Here is a 13,083-nt window from a genome sequence, read left to right on the forward strand (position 1 = left end):
GATTTCATTAGCCTGCAAAAAATACGTGCATTTTCCCTGAGAAGGATATTAGGATATTACGCATACTATTTCAGAATTTCCTAAATTTATTAAGAAGGAAATAAAACTTTTACCACAGAGAAAATTCAATAAACCCAAATTCTAAAATAATGGGATACCTGGATCTAACTGGATAACTGGATGCTCTATTTGGCATCACTTTAAGTGAAATCTTTGCGTAAAAATTCTATGGAAACACAAATTGTATAACAAGAAACTCTTTTGTCATCTCCACTTTATACTTTCTCTGCTTCCCAAAAGTACAGGGTCAGTTTGTTAAAAGTTGAGTTTAGATAACTAATAGTCAGTGTGAAATCTGATTTCATATCTGAAAGCTTTCAAATGAACTTCAGTATACATGTACAATTCCTTTAGTCTGCAATTTGATGATTGGATGCCCTAAAAAAATTATAGTGAATTATTCTAAAAAGGCTTTTAAGCCAAGGATTAAACACACCCTGATTAAAATTTAACCCTGGGTTAGCACTTATCAGCCTATGAACAACTGGGCCCGGCATTGAACAAGTTTGAGTTAAACTGAGTTGTAATTTCAACAAGAAAAAGTTATGATCATTTTTACACCAACAATTTCAGGCAAAGTTGCAACATTTGCAATCTGCTTTACACCAGTAAGGAAACCACCAGTACCTGGAGAGCAATTTAATTTAACTGTATCAAAGGAATAAGAAAAATGCAGCAAATACAACAGTATTATATTTCAAATGTTTAGAGTACTGTACCTTGAGTTCCAGCCCAGTGCTTCAGCTCATCAAACATTTGCTTTTCAAGCAACTCATTTATATACCTAAGATACCTTCAATTTTTAAAGAAAAAAAGAGAAAAGAATAGTTTGAAATTCAGAGTTGAATAGCTGCAATGTACACCTCAAGTCTTGTATCTGAAACAGAATGTAAAAATTTGTCCATGGTACTAATTAATTAGAACATCCTAATCCAGTACTAATTAGGACATTCTTGCATCAACAATTTCCAGCAAAACACAACAGTCTGCAACCAGGGGAAAAGGAAAGAAATTAGGGGGGATGGGGGCAATAATGGATATAATCTGGGTTTGATGGATGAAGTGAGGACAAAATTTATTTGTCCAGTTCAGTCAACCCTGTATTAAGCACTCATCCACGGGAATATGGCGTCTAATACAGTGCGAGTGCTTATTACGGTGCCACCTAAGACAGGTTTGACTGTAGTTCGCTAATTGACTGATTGAAACAAAAAAAAAAGAAAGAAAACAGTTCTGAAATGAGAGACGTGGAGGGGGGACGGGGGGGAAGGGGGAGGGGATTTGATCATAACGTGGGCAGAAAAGGTGGGAAAGAGGGGGAGAACAAAATCTAGTTGTCCCAGAAACAATTTTCCTTGTGACAAAACTTATTTCAAAGAAGGAAATTACTTTGACGGATATGGCAGGTGTAAGGGGATTTATTTCGATGACCATAGCTTATTATCCACATTCTCAAGTATGACATCGTTAGACGTGTATTTTGACGCGCACGCTACTCAGCTGGAGTTTAAGCTTCCGATGTTTGGCGCGCGTATGGCAAGCCAATTGTAGCAATATTCAATACTAAAATTCAATTTCAATTCAATGAAATTCAATTTCAATTCAATGAGATTCAAGTTCAATTCAATGAAATTCAAGTTCAATTCAATGAAATTCAATTTCAATTCAATGAAATTCAATTTCAATTCAATTTCAATTCAATGAAATTCAATTTCAATTCAATGAGATTCAAGTTCAATTCAATGAAATTCAATTTCAATTCAATTTCAATTCAATTTCAATTCAATTTCAATTCAATTTCAATTCAATGAAAATTCAATGAAAATTCAATGAAAATTCAGTGAAATTCAAGTTCAATTCAATGAAATTCAAGTTCAATTCAGTGAAAATTCAATTTCAATTCAATTTCAATTCAATTTCAATTCAATTTCAATTCAATTTCAATTCAATTTCAATTCAGTGTAGACTATGCGCAAAGCATCTTGGATTAAACATACGGGAATCCGCTTCCAAACGCTTTTCCCGCCATTTTTTAACCAACAAAATGGAGGAACATCTTCGAAACCTTGCCGATTCGTTGGGCGAGTGCTCAAGACTCGTGTCACAAGTGTTAGCAAGCTCTAGTTCAAGCTCAAATACGAAAGTTCCGGACTCAGTCACTCAAGTCGTGTCTGAAAATAACTTAAGTTCAACTAACAATGTTGCTAGTGCCGTCGAGCGAGCTCGATCCATGTTGAAAAGAAGTCGAAGTACAGGATTGTGTTCTCGCTTGAGCCAATTGTAATATCCAGTCCAGTATTCCGAGATTTGCAACATAGTTCAGTTCGCACATGCGCATTAGCGACACTTTGCATTACCACGTTGTCAGCTCGAGTCGGAGAAGTTTGTTCCATTATAGCATTGTTTATACTGAGAAGACTAGCGGTTGTTACACTGGCGACGAGGATACCACACTAGATTAAGCACAAAGAAGAAAGACGAAAGCTAGAGAAACCGAGCCAGAGAGTTTTGAAGCCCAGCGAGAGAGGCTAACAAGACAAACACGTCAACGCTTGAATCAATCGATCGACAAACATGCCCGACACCAAAGAAGCAACCGGCGGCACCGCGCCAACAGCACCAGTACAAGTTATCACAGCGACGAGAAATCTCAAATCTCAACCATTCAACCCGGGAGATGACCCAATCGGCACAGGTAAAGCGTGGGACGACTGGCTCGAAGAAATCGAGCGCGAATTCAGATATTTCAAGATTACGGAACCCCTCGACAAGAAAGATGCACTCATCATTTATGGCGGGAAGGAAATCGCTTGTCTGGAGAAAAGCTTACCGAACCCAACGGATGGCGGTAACGACTATGAGAAGCTGAGGAAAAAGCTGAACGACTACTTCAAACCCAAGAAGAATAAACACCACGCAAGATATGTATTCCTCAAAATGAGACCAGCACATGGCGAAACAACGAACGCGTACGCTGCACATTTAAGAGAGAAAGCCAACGACTGCGAATTTGAAGCAAACTGCAATGAACGAATCCTAGAACACCTCATCCAGACAACACAGAATCGTTCGCTAATCCAGAAGGCTATTAACAAGAAATGGGATTTAACACAGTTCCTCACCGAAGCTAAACAAACCGAAGACACAACACTTCAAATAAGCGACATGAAAATTCCCCAAGATGTGAAGAAGGTCGGAAGACAGTCTGGAAAGTGGCATCCGCCCAAGAACGATGGAAAAGACAAGAAAAAGCAACCATGTGGATACTGTGGACAAACAGGCACACACGAGGAAGGCAAAAACTGTCCAGCATATGGGAAGAAATGTATGAAATGCCAGAAGTTTAACCACTTCAGCTCAGTATGCAAGTTCAGAGGACCTCCCAACAGCAAGAAAAGCCATGGGCACAAACACAGTCGAAAACCACCAGAAACCTCGAGGGACAAGCACCGTGTCAAGCGAACCACAGAAGAAGATGCTGATAACTCAACAAGTTCTGATGACGAATTTTTCTGCCAAGCTGTACGTCATCTTAAGCAGGTGAAGAAAATCAAAACAGATAACGAGAGCAGAACTGTGTCAGTGAAGATAGAAGATGTTGATGTTAGAGTTGAGCCGGACAGTGGTGCAGAGGTGAATGTTATGGACGAACACCAATTCAAGGCATTGGCAAATCGATCAAGCGTTAAGCCAACACTACATCCAAGCAGAGTGAAGCTGAGTACCTTTCAAAGTGAGCTTCCCGTGAAAGGAGAATTCACAGCGACCATAAGGAACCAGACCTGCGGAGCAGTCGCAAGATTTGTTGTGGTCAGGGGTAGAATCAATTCCCCACCGCTTATCAGCAAAGACACCCTCAAAGAGCTAGGTATGCTACAGATCCGCGAAGATGGCTCTTTCGCCGAGACCAATGACCTGAGAATCCAGGAAGAGTTGCCAGACATCAAGAGTGTCAAGCAAGCTGTAATACTCAATCCCGAAATCAAAGCAATCACTGATCGATACAGCGATGTATTCAAGGGCATTGGGAAGATACGAGACATCAAGAATGGAAAAGAGTTCTATGCTAAATTCAGCATGAGACCAGAAGCTGCTCCTGTAGCCCAGAAACCAAGACCAGTCGCATATTATTTGCAAGATCCCTTAAAGAAATGGCTTGAACAGTGTTTAGAAGAGGAGATATTTGAAGAGGTGCCTGAAGGTGAACCAGTAACATGGTGCTCTCCATTAGTAGTTCAGCCAAAGCCAAAGTTCAGCAGCGTAGATAAGGAAGACCTGGAACCACACATGATTAGGGCCAGCGTGGACCTCAGGATACCCAACCAATTCATGGAGAGACACAGGATAACCCAAGGAACGGTTGTTGAGGACCTTATGTACAAGTTCCACGACTGTACCATCTTCTCCAAATTTGACATGAAGCAGGGGTACCACCAACTGCTTCTCGATCCAGAATCCAGAAAAGTCGCTACCTTCAGCACACCATGGGGGAACATGCGACCAAAACGTCTAATCTTTGGAGCAAAAGCATCGCAAGATCTCTTTGATGAAGCTATCTACCGAATTTTCGGAGACATACCAAGGTGCCTCAACCAGCGCGATGATATCCTGATAGGAGGGAAAGACATAGAAGAACACAACAAAACATTGGAAGCCGTTCTGCAGAGAGCAACAGATTTTGGTGTCACTTTCAACACTGAGAAGTGCCAATTCGGAGTGGAAGAGATAGAGTTCTATGGGCACAAGTTCACGAAGAACGGATTAAAACCAAACCCAGAGAAGGTCAGAGCCGTGAAGGAAAGCAGCCCACCAGAATCGAAAGAAGCTGTGCGAAGCTTTCTTGGCATGACTGGGTATTTATCAAAGTTCATCCCCAAATACGCATCACTAACCGCACCTTTGAGACAGCTGACCCACAAAGATACGAAGTTCAAATGGGGAGCAGAAGAGAATGAAGCATTTGAGAAGCTCAAAGCAAGCATAACAAGTGAAAGCACAATGGCGTACTTCAACCCAGCCAAAGCTATTGTTGTGAGAGTTGAAGCCAGCTACCATGAAGGACTATCAGCCGGATTATTCCAGGACACAGGCAATGGCCTACAGCCAGTCCACTTCATTAGCCGCAGCATGACTGACACCGAGAAAAGATACAGTCAGACAGAGAAAGATGCCCTCTCCATACATTGGGCAAAGAACAGATTCAGCATTTACCTTCTGGGAGCGCCAAAATTCAAGATCATCACAGCTCACAAACCATTACTTCCATTGTTTAACAAGGCAGCCATGCGACTTCCACCAAGAATAGAAAAATGGGTAATGGGAATGCAAGATGTCGACTTTGAGCTAATCTATGAACCTGGAAAGGATGAAGCCGATCCACTTGACTTCCTGTCGAGACACCCTTTGCCAGAAACTGGAAAGGATACCATAGAGAGAGTGATCAAGTACACGGTGACAGCCGAACATGCTGTTGTTGTAGATCACATCAAGGAAGAAACTCTCAAAGACACCCAGCTTCAGAAACTTTCCATCAGAATACTCACTGGAGATTGGGAACAACACAAGAAGGACCCAGACATTGCACCATTTTATAGTGTACAGAATGAGTTGTACGTAGTCAATGACCTAATCTTCAGGATGAATCAGATCATTGTCCCAACAAGCCTACAGAGAAAGGTCATCAAGGCAGCACATCACCTGGGACACCTGGGAATGACAAAAACAAAGCAGATGTTAAGAGCAAAGTATTGGTTTCCAACCATGAACAATATGGTAGAGCAGATCATTGGTCAATGTTACGAATGTCAGGTAACCACGAAGCAGCACAGACAGGAACCCATCAAAGTCACAGACATACCAAAGAAACCCTGGGATGTCATATCTGTAGACTTCAGCGGACCCTATCCTGACGGTCATTATAACCTAGTGGCCATTGACAAGAGAACAAGATACCCTGAAGTCATGAAGACTCACTCGACAGCATTCCAGCCGACCATGAAAAAGCTCAAAACCATGTTTGCCACTCATGGGACTCCAAGACAGCTACAAAGCGATAATGGACCACCATTTAACTCCAGAGAATTTGCCGAGTTTGCCAAAACAGAGGGATTCCACCATCACCGAGTTACCCCAGAACACGCACGTGCTAACGGAGAGGCGGAAAGCTTCATGAAACTACTGAATAAGACTGAGCAGATCGCTCGTCTCAATGGGGGAAAAAGCAGCGTAGCTGTTCAAGAGATGCTAACAGGCTATCGCTCAACACCGCATCCTGCTACTGGCGTGCCACCATATGAAGCCCTAATGAACAGACAGATCAGAACCAAACTAGATCACCAAGCAGGGAGTGCAATGAGAATCTCCGTGACAAAGCCATCGATAAGCGGGATGAGAAATACAAGGATAAGATCAAACAGAATGCCGAGAACAGGAACACCAAAGAGCACAATTTCTTAGTCGGAGATCATGTCCTGTTGAAACAGAAAAATAGAAACAAATGGTCTACCGCATTTGAACCAGCATTCTACAGAGTAACTCGAATAGACGGATCAAGCATTGCAGCAAAAAGGATCACAGATGGACGCGAAGTGTACCGTGACGCAAGCCAGTTCAAGATTGCTAACTCACTGATCCAGGAAAACACCAGCGAAGAAAATGAAGACCAGGAAGAACAAAAGAACCAAGAGGATTGGAGAGAGAATATTCTACTGAATGCCAACCCTCACTCAGTCCAGGAGGAGACTAAGGAAAGCAGCGCAAAGGAAGCAGCTAAAACCAACACCAGCGACAGAGCGGACCAGAGCAAACAACCTATGCCAGCAGCTGCGACCAGACCAAGGCGTGATCGAAAACGTCCAGAGTATTTGAAAGACTTTGTCACCTAAAGACTGTACTTTAACTGTACCTAACATGGAACAGAAAGGACTGTGCTTTAAAATAGCATGCCTAGTCTAAGTTAGGACACATGTTTTAAGTTGCGTTGTTTTTCACTTAAGGAAGAGACTATCTCGAAAGAAAAGGAGAAATGTAATATCCAGTCCAGTATTCCGAGATTTGCAACATAGTTCAGTTCGCACATGCGCATTAGCAACACTTTGCATTACCACGTTGTCAGCTCGAGTCGGAGAAGTTTGTTCTATTAAAGCATTGTTTATACTGAGAAGACTAGCGGTTGTTACACCAACGGGAGCGACTTCGATCAGCATCACCGTCCGTTCCTACCAGTAACAGAGGAAAGAAACAAAAAACAACTCCAGAACAATCTAAACCGTTTGAATTTGCTCTTATGCACGTGGGGGATGACGACGAAGAAGAAAGTTTGTCAATTAACCACGATAATATTTTGTTAAGAGGATTTGTTAATTTAGTTAATACAGATGGAGAGGACGACATCCGATCCAAAATTGGTGATGCGATCAGACTGAAATATCCGTTAATTGGCAACAGAGATTTTGTGTTTCTTCGAGCAAACCGGCGAAAGTTAAACACACCTGTTAGTTGTGAAGAATACACGTACAAAAAAGTGAAATTGCTCTGCGGGCAAGGAGCCATTTACATTAAAATGAAAAGTGAACTGAACTGTATAATATGTGATGACGATGGGAATAGCTTAATCGAAGATGATGATTTGCCAGGTAAATTTTGTTGTGTTTTTAAAATTTTTAAGGCAAAGTTTTAAAACTGGGTTGTTATTAAGATTAATTTATTGTAACTTGTTTTTCCTTGGCCTCATTGTGACCATTTGTCCATGGCAACAACCTAATTTTGACATAATCTAGGGAGGGCCACAGGTTTGTCAGCCTATGACTGTAATGTGTTTTACCCTTGTTAAATAAAGTTAATTAGTTATTTAAATCAAAACTTTCTTCACATCTTAATCAACTTTTTAATTGTAGTAAAAAGTCTCCTGGTTATTTGTTTTTCTCACAGTGGAAAGTGTCGTTAAACATTTACAGAAAAGAACCAAAAAAGTCAGTTCTTTTCATTCTTATACATATATTTTTTTGTGCAGAAATGCTTAGTCAACAAACTCCTGAACAACAGAAACAAACAGGAATGCAATCAGTATCCACCTTTGAAGAGAGCAGTACAGGAATTGAGTCAAAAAGGGAGAAGACAGAACCTGATTACACTGAAAATCAGTCTGTGGATCTTCTGGCCAAGGATTGTGTAAATTACTGTAAATCTAATGGTATTGAAAATCCTGCTGAAATTTTGCACTATGCACAAAGTCTGATTGTGACTGGGAGACCACTGGATGTGCAAGATGAAACTGTAAATCTGGAAGGTGAAACCAACTTCATCTTAATCAATCGACAAGATGTTTTGAGATCAGCTATGGAAGAAGTGCAATTTTTAAAGGACCCCAGACTAACACTTGCAGTTGGATTTTATGGTGAGAGTGCTGAGGATTATGGTGGTCCACGGAAAGAGTTCTTTCGCCTGTGTTTACGAGAGATCAAAGCTAAGTACTTTGACAATGGCCTCAAAGACCATCTTTCTAATGACTATTCAACCATTGGGTTAATAATGGTCCTTAGCACTTTGCAGAATGGAAGTATCCCTAGATTTTTAAAAGAAGATCGTCTCCAGGCCCTTTTTTCTTCTGGAGAGCCATCAAATCCTTGTATCTCAAAGCTTCGCTTTAACTTTAAAACCCTGGGGCTTTATCAAATAGGAAATGGTATACCTAACTTCCTTTACCTTTTCAGACCTTCAGAAAGTTCAGCCTTGTCAAGAAGAAAGCTGATTGTCCTCCTCCCACCAAATTTCTCTGAAGGGGGTAGCAATGTACACCGTTTCGAATCAGAAATTTATGATTTGTTTTCTAAATACACCAGGCTAGCAGCAAGTGGGCAAAGGGGGTCAATCACCCTGGGACATATACTTCAGTTTGTCACTGGTACTGATGAAGAGCCCCCACTTGGGTTTGGTGTTGCACCTTGTATAGAATTTGTTGAGGCAGCAAGCCATGGCACAAACTCTCACACAGAATGCCCATTTCTACCTACTGCAAACACTTGTGCAAATATATTGTATTTACCAAGATGTGCGAAGGATGTATTGTTGCCAAGTGAGGAACAACTCTTCAATCTTTATGATTTAGCCTTTGCAAATGCATTTTTTGGAAATCTGTAAATTTAGATTCTATTAAGTTGTGAATACAATGATTTCTAGCTCATCGTTTTGGTAAATGTTTACAAGTGAAACAAGTGATGAAACATCACTTCCAGATGTTTTGACCATATAGCACATAGTTGAGATGGTGGGCAAAGGGGTGCTACATTTAAAGGCGTTATGTTTTGCTGGGCTTGGCCAATATCTTGGGTATCATTTCAACAATGGACTCTAAAGACTGGGCCTAAATTGTTGTATTTCCAGCTGAAATTGTGTAAGATGTTTAAATTTATATTTTAAATATATATTAAAACATGTTGAGTTGCAAAAATTGCTTTCTTTGGACCACTTGCATTATAAAAAGGTAATGTTTAGTGGTGCCTTATAATTGTGCTGCACAAGGATTTGTCACAAATAACAATTCAACAGTTGATTTAAAATGGGGTTTTATCTTAAGAATTGTGAAGTGTTTCAGTCTGTGCTAAAAGTATTTTCAGGAGCCAATGCTCATTCAGTCATTGCACTCATGACAATTCATGGGAAAGAATGAAGTACTCAGTAAAAAAATTGATTACTAAGTTGTGCAATGGTTTCTAGAAAATGGGGGAGGACATAAGTTGTGTTTTATTTGTGAATTAGCTGTCTGTGTCTTTTAGCAAAGACTTAAAAATTGAAGAAAATCTTCAACAAAAATACTTTTTTAATTTGTTGCTAGACACAAGAACTTTCACTGCTTGATTGTAGCATTGTATCTGTTGAAATGTGAGGATCATACCTGTGCTATCAAAAATAGACAGCTGCTTAAATAAGTAAAAGAGTTTCTGTTTTAAGGTACCTGAATAAAGTTGAAGTTGAAGTCATCTTTTATACTGGTGTTGAATACTGAATTTCTTTGACAATTAGGTAACCATATCAAATCCTGTTGCATGTTCATTTTGCATTTGATTAATATTGACACTCAATTGTTAACTTTACTGTCTGCACATCCCACGCAGCAACTGAAGATGGCCACATGATTTACCAAAAAGGTATAGTGTTATTAACAGTTTTCAACGCTCTCCTTTACTATACTTGGTGAATGTTAGTGTAGATATCTATGCCCATTTGCATCGATGACATGAATGGATCGATCTGCTCAAGAACTTTGGCTTGAACTGACTGATGTTCAACTGGTAATGTCACTGGAGGAACAACAACATTGTTGTTGCTATCTTCAAATGGAGATGGCCCATCTGGGTCAACACCATAGAACTCCAGGTCATTAGGATCCTCATCTAATTGCCCATGTACCAAGGGGTTGTCTTCATTTAACATGCCATTGACCCACATCTGATAGGGGGACCAATGGTTTGCTGTCCTTACCTTGTGATGGTTGAAGGCCTCCATATATTCGTGAAGCGCAAGGTTTATTCTTGGGAGGAATGTCAAATGTAGCGCAAATATATCCGTTGCATTGTCAACGTTAAGCAGGCCTGTATCCTCCATTGCGTAAAACACGTAGTAGAAAAGATGACACACACACCTGAAGACGTCCCTCCAGAGTCTTTCAATTCTCTGATTTCTCGTGGAGGGACCGGCAATGAAACTCCCTCTACCTTCACCTCTTGCTTCCACCATAGCATCACAAACTAATACATTTTCCACACCATAATCCACACGAATACGTGATGGCCACAACCCATCTTTTTCAATTGCTTTCAGAAAGAGTTCCAGAACAGTTTGTGAAAGATTATTATTACTACATCTAAGAAACACAACTCTTCTAGAGAAACCATCCATGCATCCGTGGATTACAAAACCCCAGCGAATGAGAGAATGATGACCATCTAAATGCCACAGAGAATTTGGCCATGGCACGGAGTATTGCCTACGAGAAATAACCATTCCCCACCTCAAGGCAGTATTCGCTGGATCCACCCTTGCTAAACACTCGCGAATTCTTCTTCTTTGAATCCTCAGTCCAAGTGACTTAAGGTACCCGGCTAAATATGTTCGCCCGGTTGTTAATCCATGACGAGCAATATACTCTAAAAGTAATTCATCCAATTCTGTATCCGGCAACAAACTAAAATTCGCCGTGCTTTGCAAGCCACATGATTGTACTCTACGATAAATTGTCCAACGAGACACACCAAACAACAAAGAAATTTTTTCCAATGAAAATCCAAGTCCGAGAAGATCTTCTAACGTGTCAGGAGATATAAGGAACTGTGGTCTCCCAGGATTTCCCGTTCTGAGAATTTTACATTTATGTCGAGAAATTGATGAAGGTTTTACTGCTAGAGTTTTGAGATGATTTTCAATAGCCCGTAGTACTTCTGCAAACGCAGTAGCTAGAGATTCCCACTCGATCCGATCTTGCTCAATGTCAGTTAAGGCAATAGAACTCAAAAGACTAACGGTTCGATCGAGAACTACAGATTGTGCTTCCACGTCACTGATATCCGTTTCACTATTATGTATACACTGCTTTGTTCTATCGAGCACTGACGATAAAAATTCAGGTAAGTCTTTTTCCACGTCAAATTCTGGCTCTTCGTCCGCCATTATGCTAGTTAAATTTACCGCGCGAAAACATAAAGCCTTAAAGTTCCCGTATGCTAGTTATCATTTCCGGTTACTAACCGGAAGCAATTTTGATTGTTTGTTTTTTTCATTGAATTGAAATTGAATTTTCATTGAAATGAACTTGAATTTTCATTGAATTGAACTTGAAATTCATTGAATTGAAATTGAATTGAAATTGAATTTTCACTGAATTGAACTTGAATTTCATTGAATTGAACTTGAATTTCACTGAATTTTCATTGAATTTTCATTGAATTTTCATTGAATTTTCATTGAATTTTCATTGAATTTTCATTGAATTTTCATTGAATTTTCATTGAATTGAAATTGAATTGAAATTGAATTGAAATTGAATTGAAATTGAATTGAAATTGAATTGAAATTGAATTGAACTTGAATTTCATTGAATTGAACTTGAATCTCATTGAATCTCATTGAATTGAAATTGAATTGAAATTGAATTTCATTGAATTGAACTTGAATCTCATTGAATTGAAATTGAATTTTAGTATTGAATATTGCTACAATTGGCTTGCCATACGCGCGTTCACTTACCTTCATGTTTGGGACAAAGCCTTTCTTGATAAGAAACGAGTTTTCGTTTAAGCGCTCAATATAAATGCACTCCCCTTTGAATGTACGGTGTTCTTTCGCCATGTTAGTCTTTTCATTCGCGCTCTACAAAGGTTTCAGCTAACTCGGCGAAGGGAGAAAAGCCATGTTGTAATAAAGCAGCGGATGACTCCCGTTTGAATATGCGCGTAGTACAAATTCTTATCCAGTCCTTCTCTGGCGGGTAATCCATAATGGCGGACGACGTGAGATTGTTTTTATTAATTCTCTAAGGATCAACCAAAACGGTTGTTTGTTATTTAAAAGAGCGTTTACATTAAGTTTGTCAACTAAAGCTCTTTGCTCATTGCTCCATAATGGTAGAGAAGAATTCGAAAGGGAAGAAGCGAAAATGGGAACCAGTAGAATTGGACGATCTTTCGTTCTTTGAGGGCGAAATGGATGGATTTGTGTCCCTTGAAGTCATGGAAGATTATCATTCAGAAGAGCTAGCAGGAATTAGTGCAGGTGGACCAGCTAAAAAGAAGAAAATAAAAGAACGGCCGCTGCAGGAGGTGAATTGCTGAAAGTCCTTTAAAACATACCGCATGGTTAAATTTAGAAGATACAAATGTAAGATTCACTTCAAGCTCGTGGTGAAATTACCCTTGTATTTTACGAGAAATTGGGAAAATATATCTTTTTAAATTTTTTTTGTTTATTTATTTTTTGTAGTAACTCATCTTTAATTATTAAATGTTGAGGGTTGTCCAATATATCCAAATT

The 13,083-nt window shown here is 39.7% G+C and overlaps 2 protein-coding genes across 2 annotated transcripts; one reads left to right on the forward strand and one right to left on the reverse strand.

The window, feature by feature from the left end:
• Nucleotides 1-7,249: 7,249 nt before the first annotated feature.
• Nucleotides 7,250-9,730, forward strand: LOC149045488 (uncharacterized). Its single transcript, XM_089208198.1, has 2 exons — nucleotides 7,250-7,694; nucleotides 8,072-9,730. The coding sequence occupies exons 1-2, from the start codon at nucleotides 7,346-7,348 to the stop codon at nucleotides 9,196-9,198; spliced, it is 1,476 nt and encodes a 491-aa protein (XP_089064324.1). The 5' UTR covers nucleotides 7,250-7,345; the 3' UTR covers nucleotides 9,199-9,730.
• Nucleotides 9,731-9,859: 129 nt separating this feature from the next.
• On the reverse strand, nucleotides 9,860-11,868 carry LOC149045489 (uncharacterized). Its single transcript, XM_089208197.1, has one exon. The coding sequence runs from the start codon at nucleotides 11,722-11,724 to the stop codon at nucleotides 10,243-10,245; it is 1,482 nt and encodes a 493-aa protein (XP_089064323.1). The 5' UTR covers nucleotides 11,725-11,868; the 3' UTR covers nucleotides 9,860-10,242.
• Between the last annotated feature and the right edge of the window lie 1,215 nt (nucleotides 11,869-13,083).

This window comes from Pocillopora damicornis, chromosome 5 (genome assembly GCF_964200805.1).
Source record: "Pocillopora damicornis chromosome 5, jaPocDami1.2, whole genome shotgun sequence".
NCBI lineage: Eukaryota > Metazoa > Cnidaria > Anthozoa > Scleractinia > Pocilloporidae > Pocillopora > Pocillopora damicornis.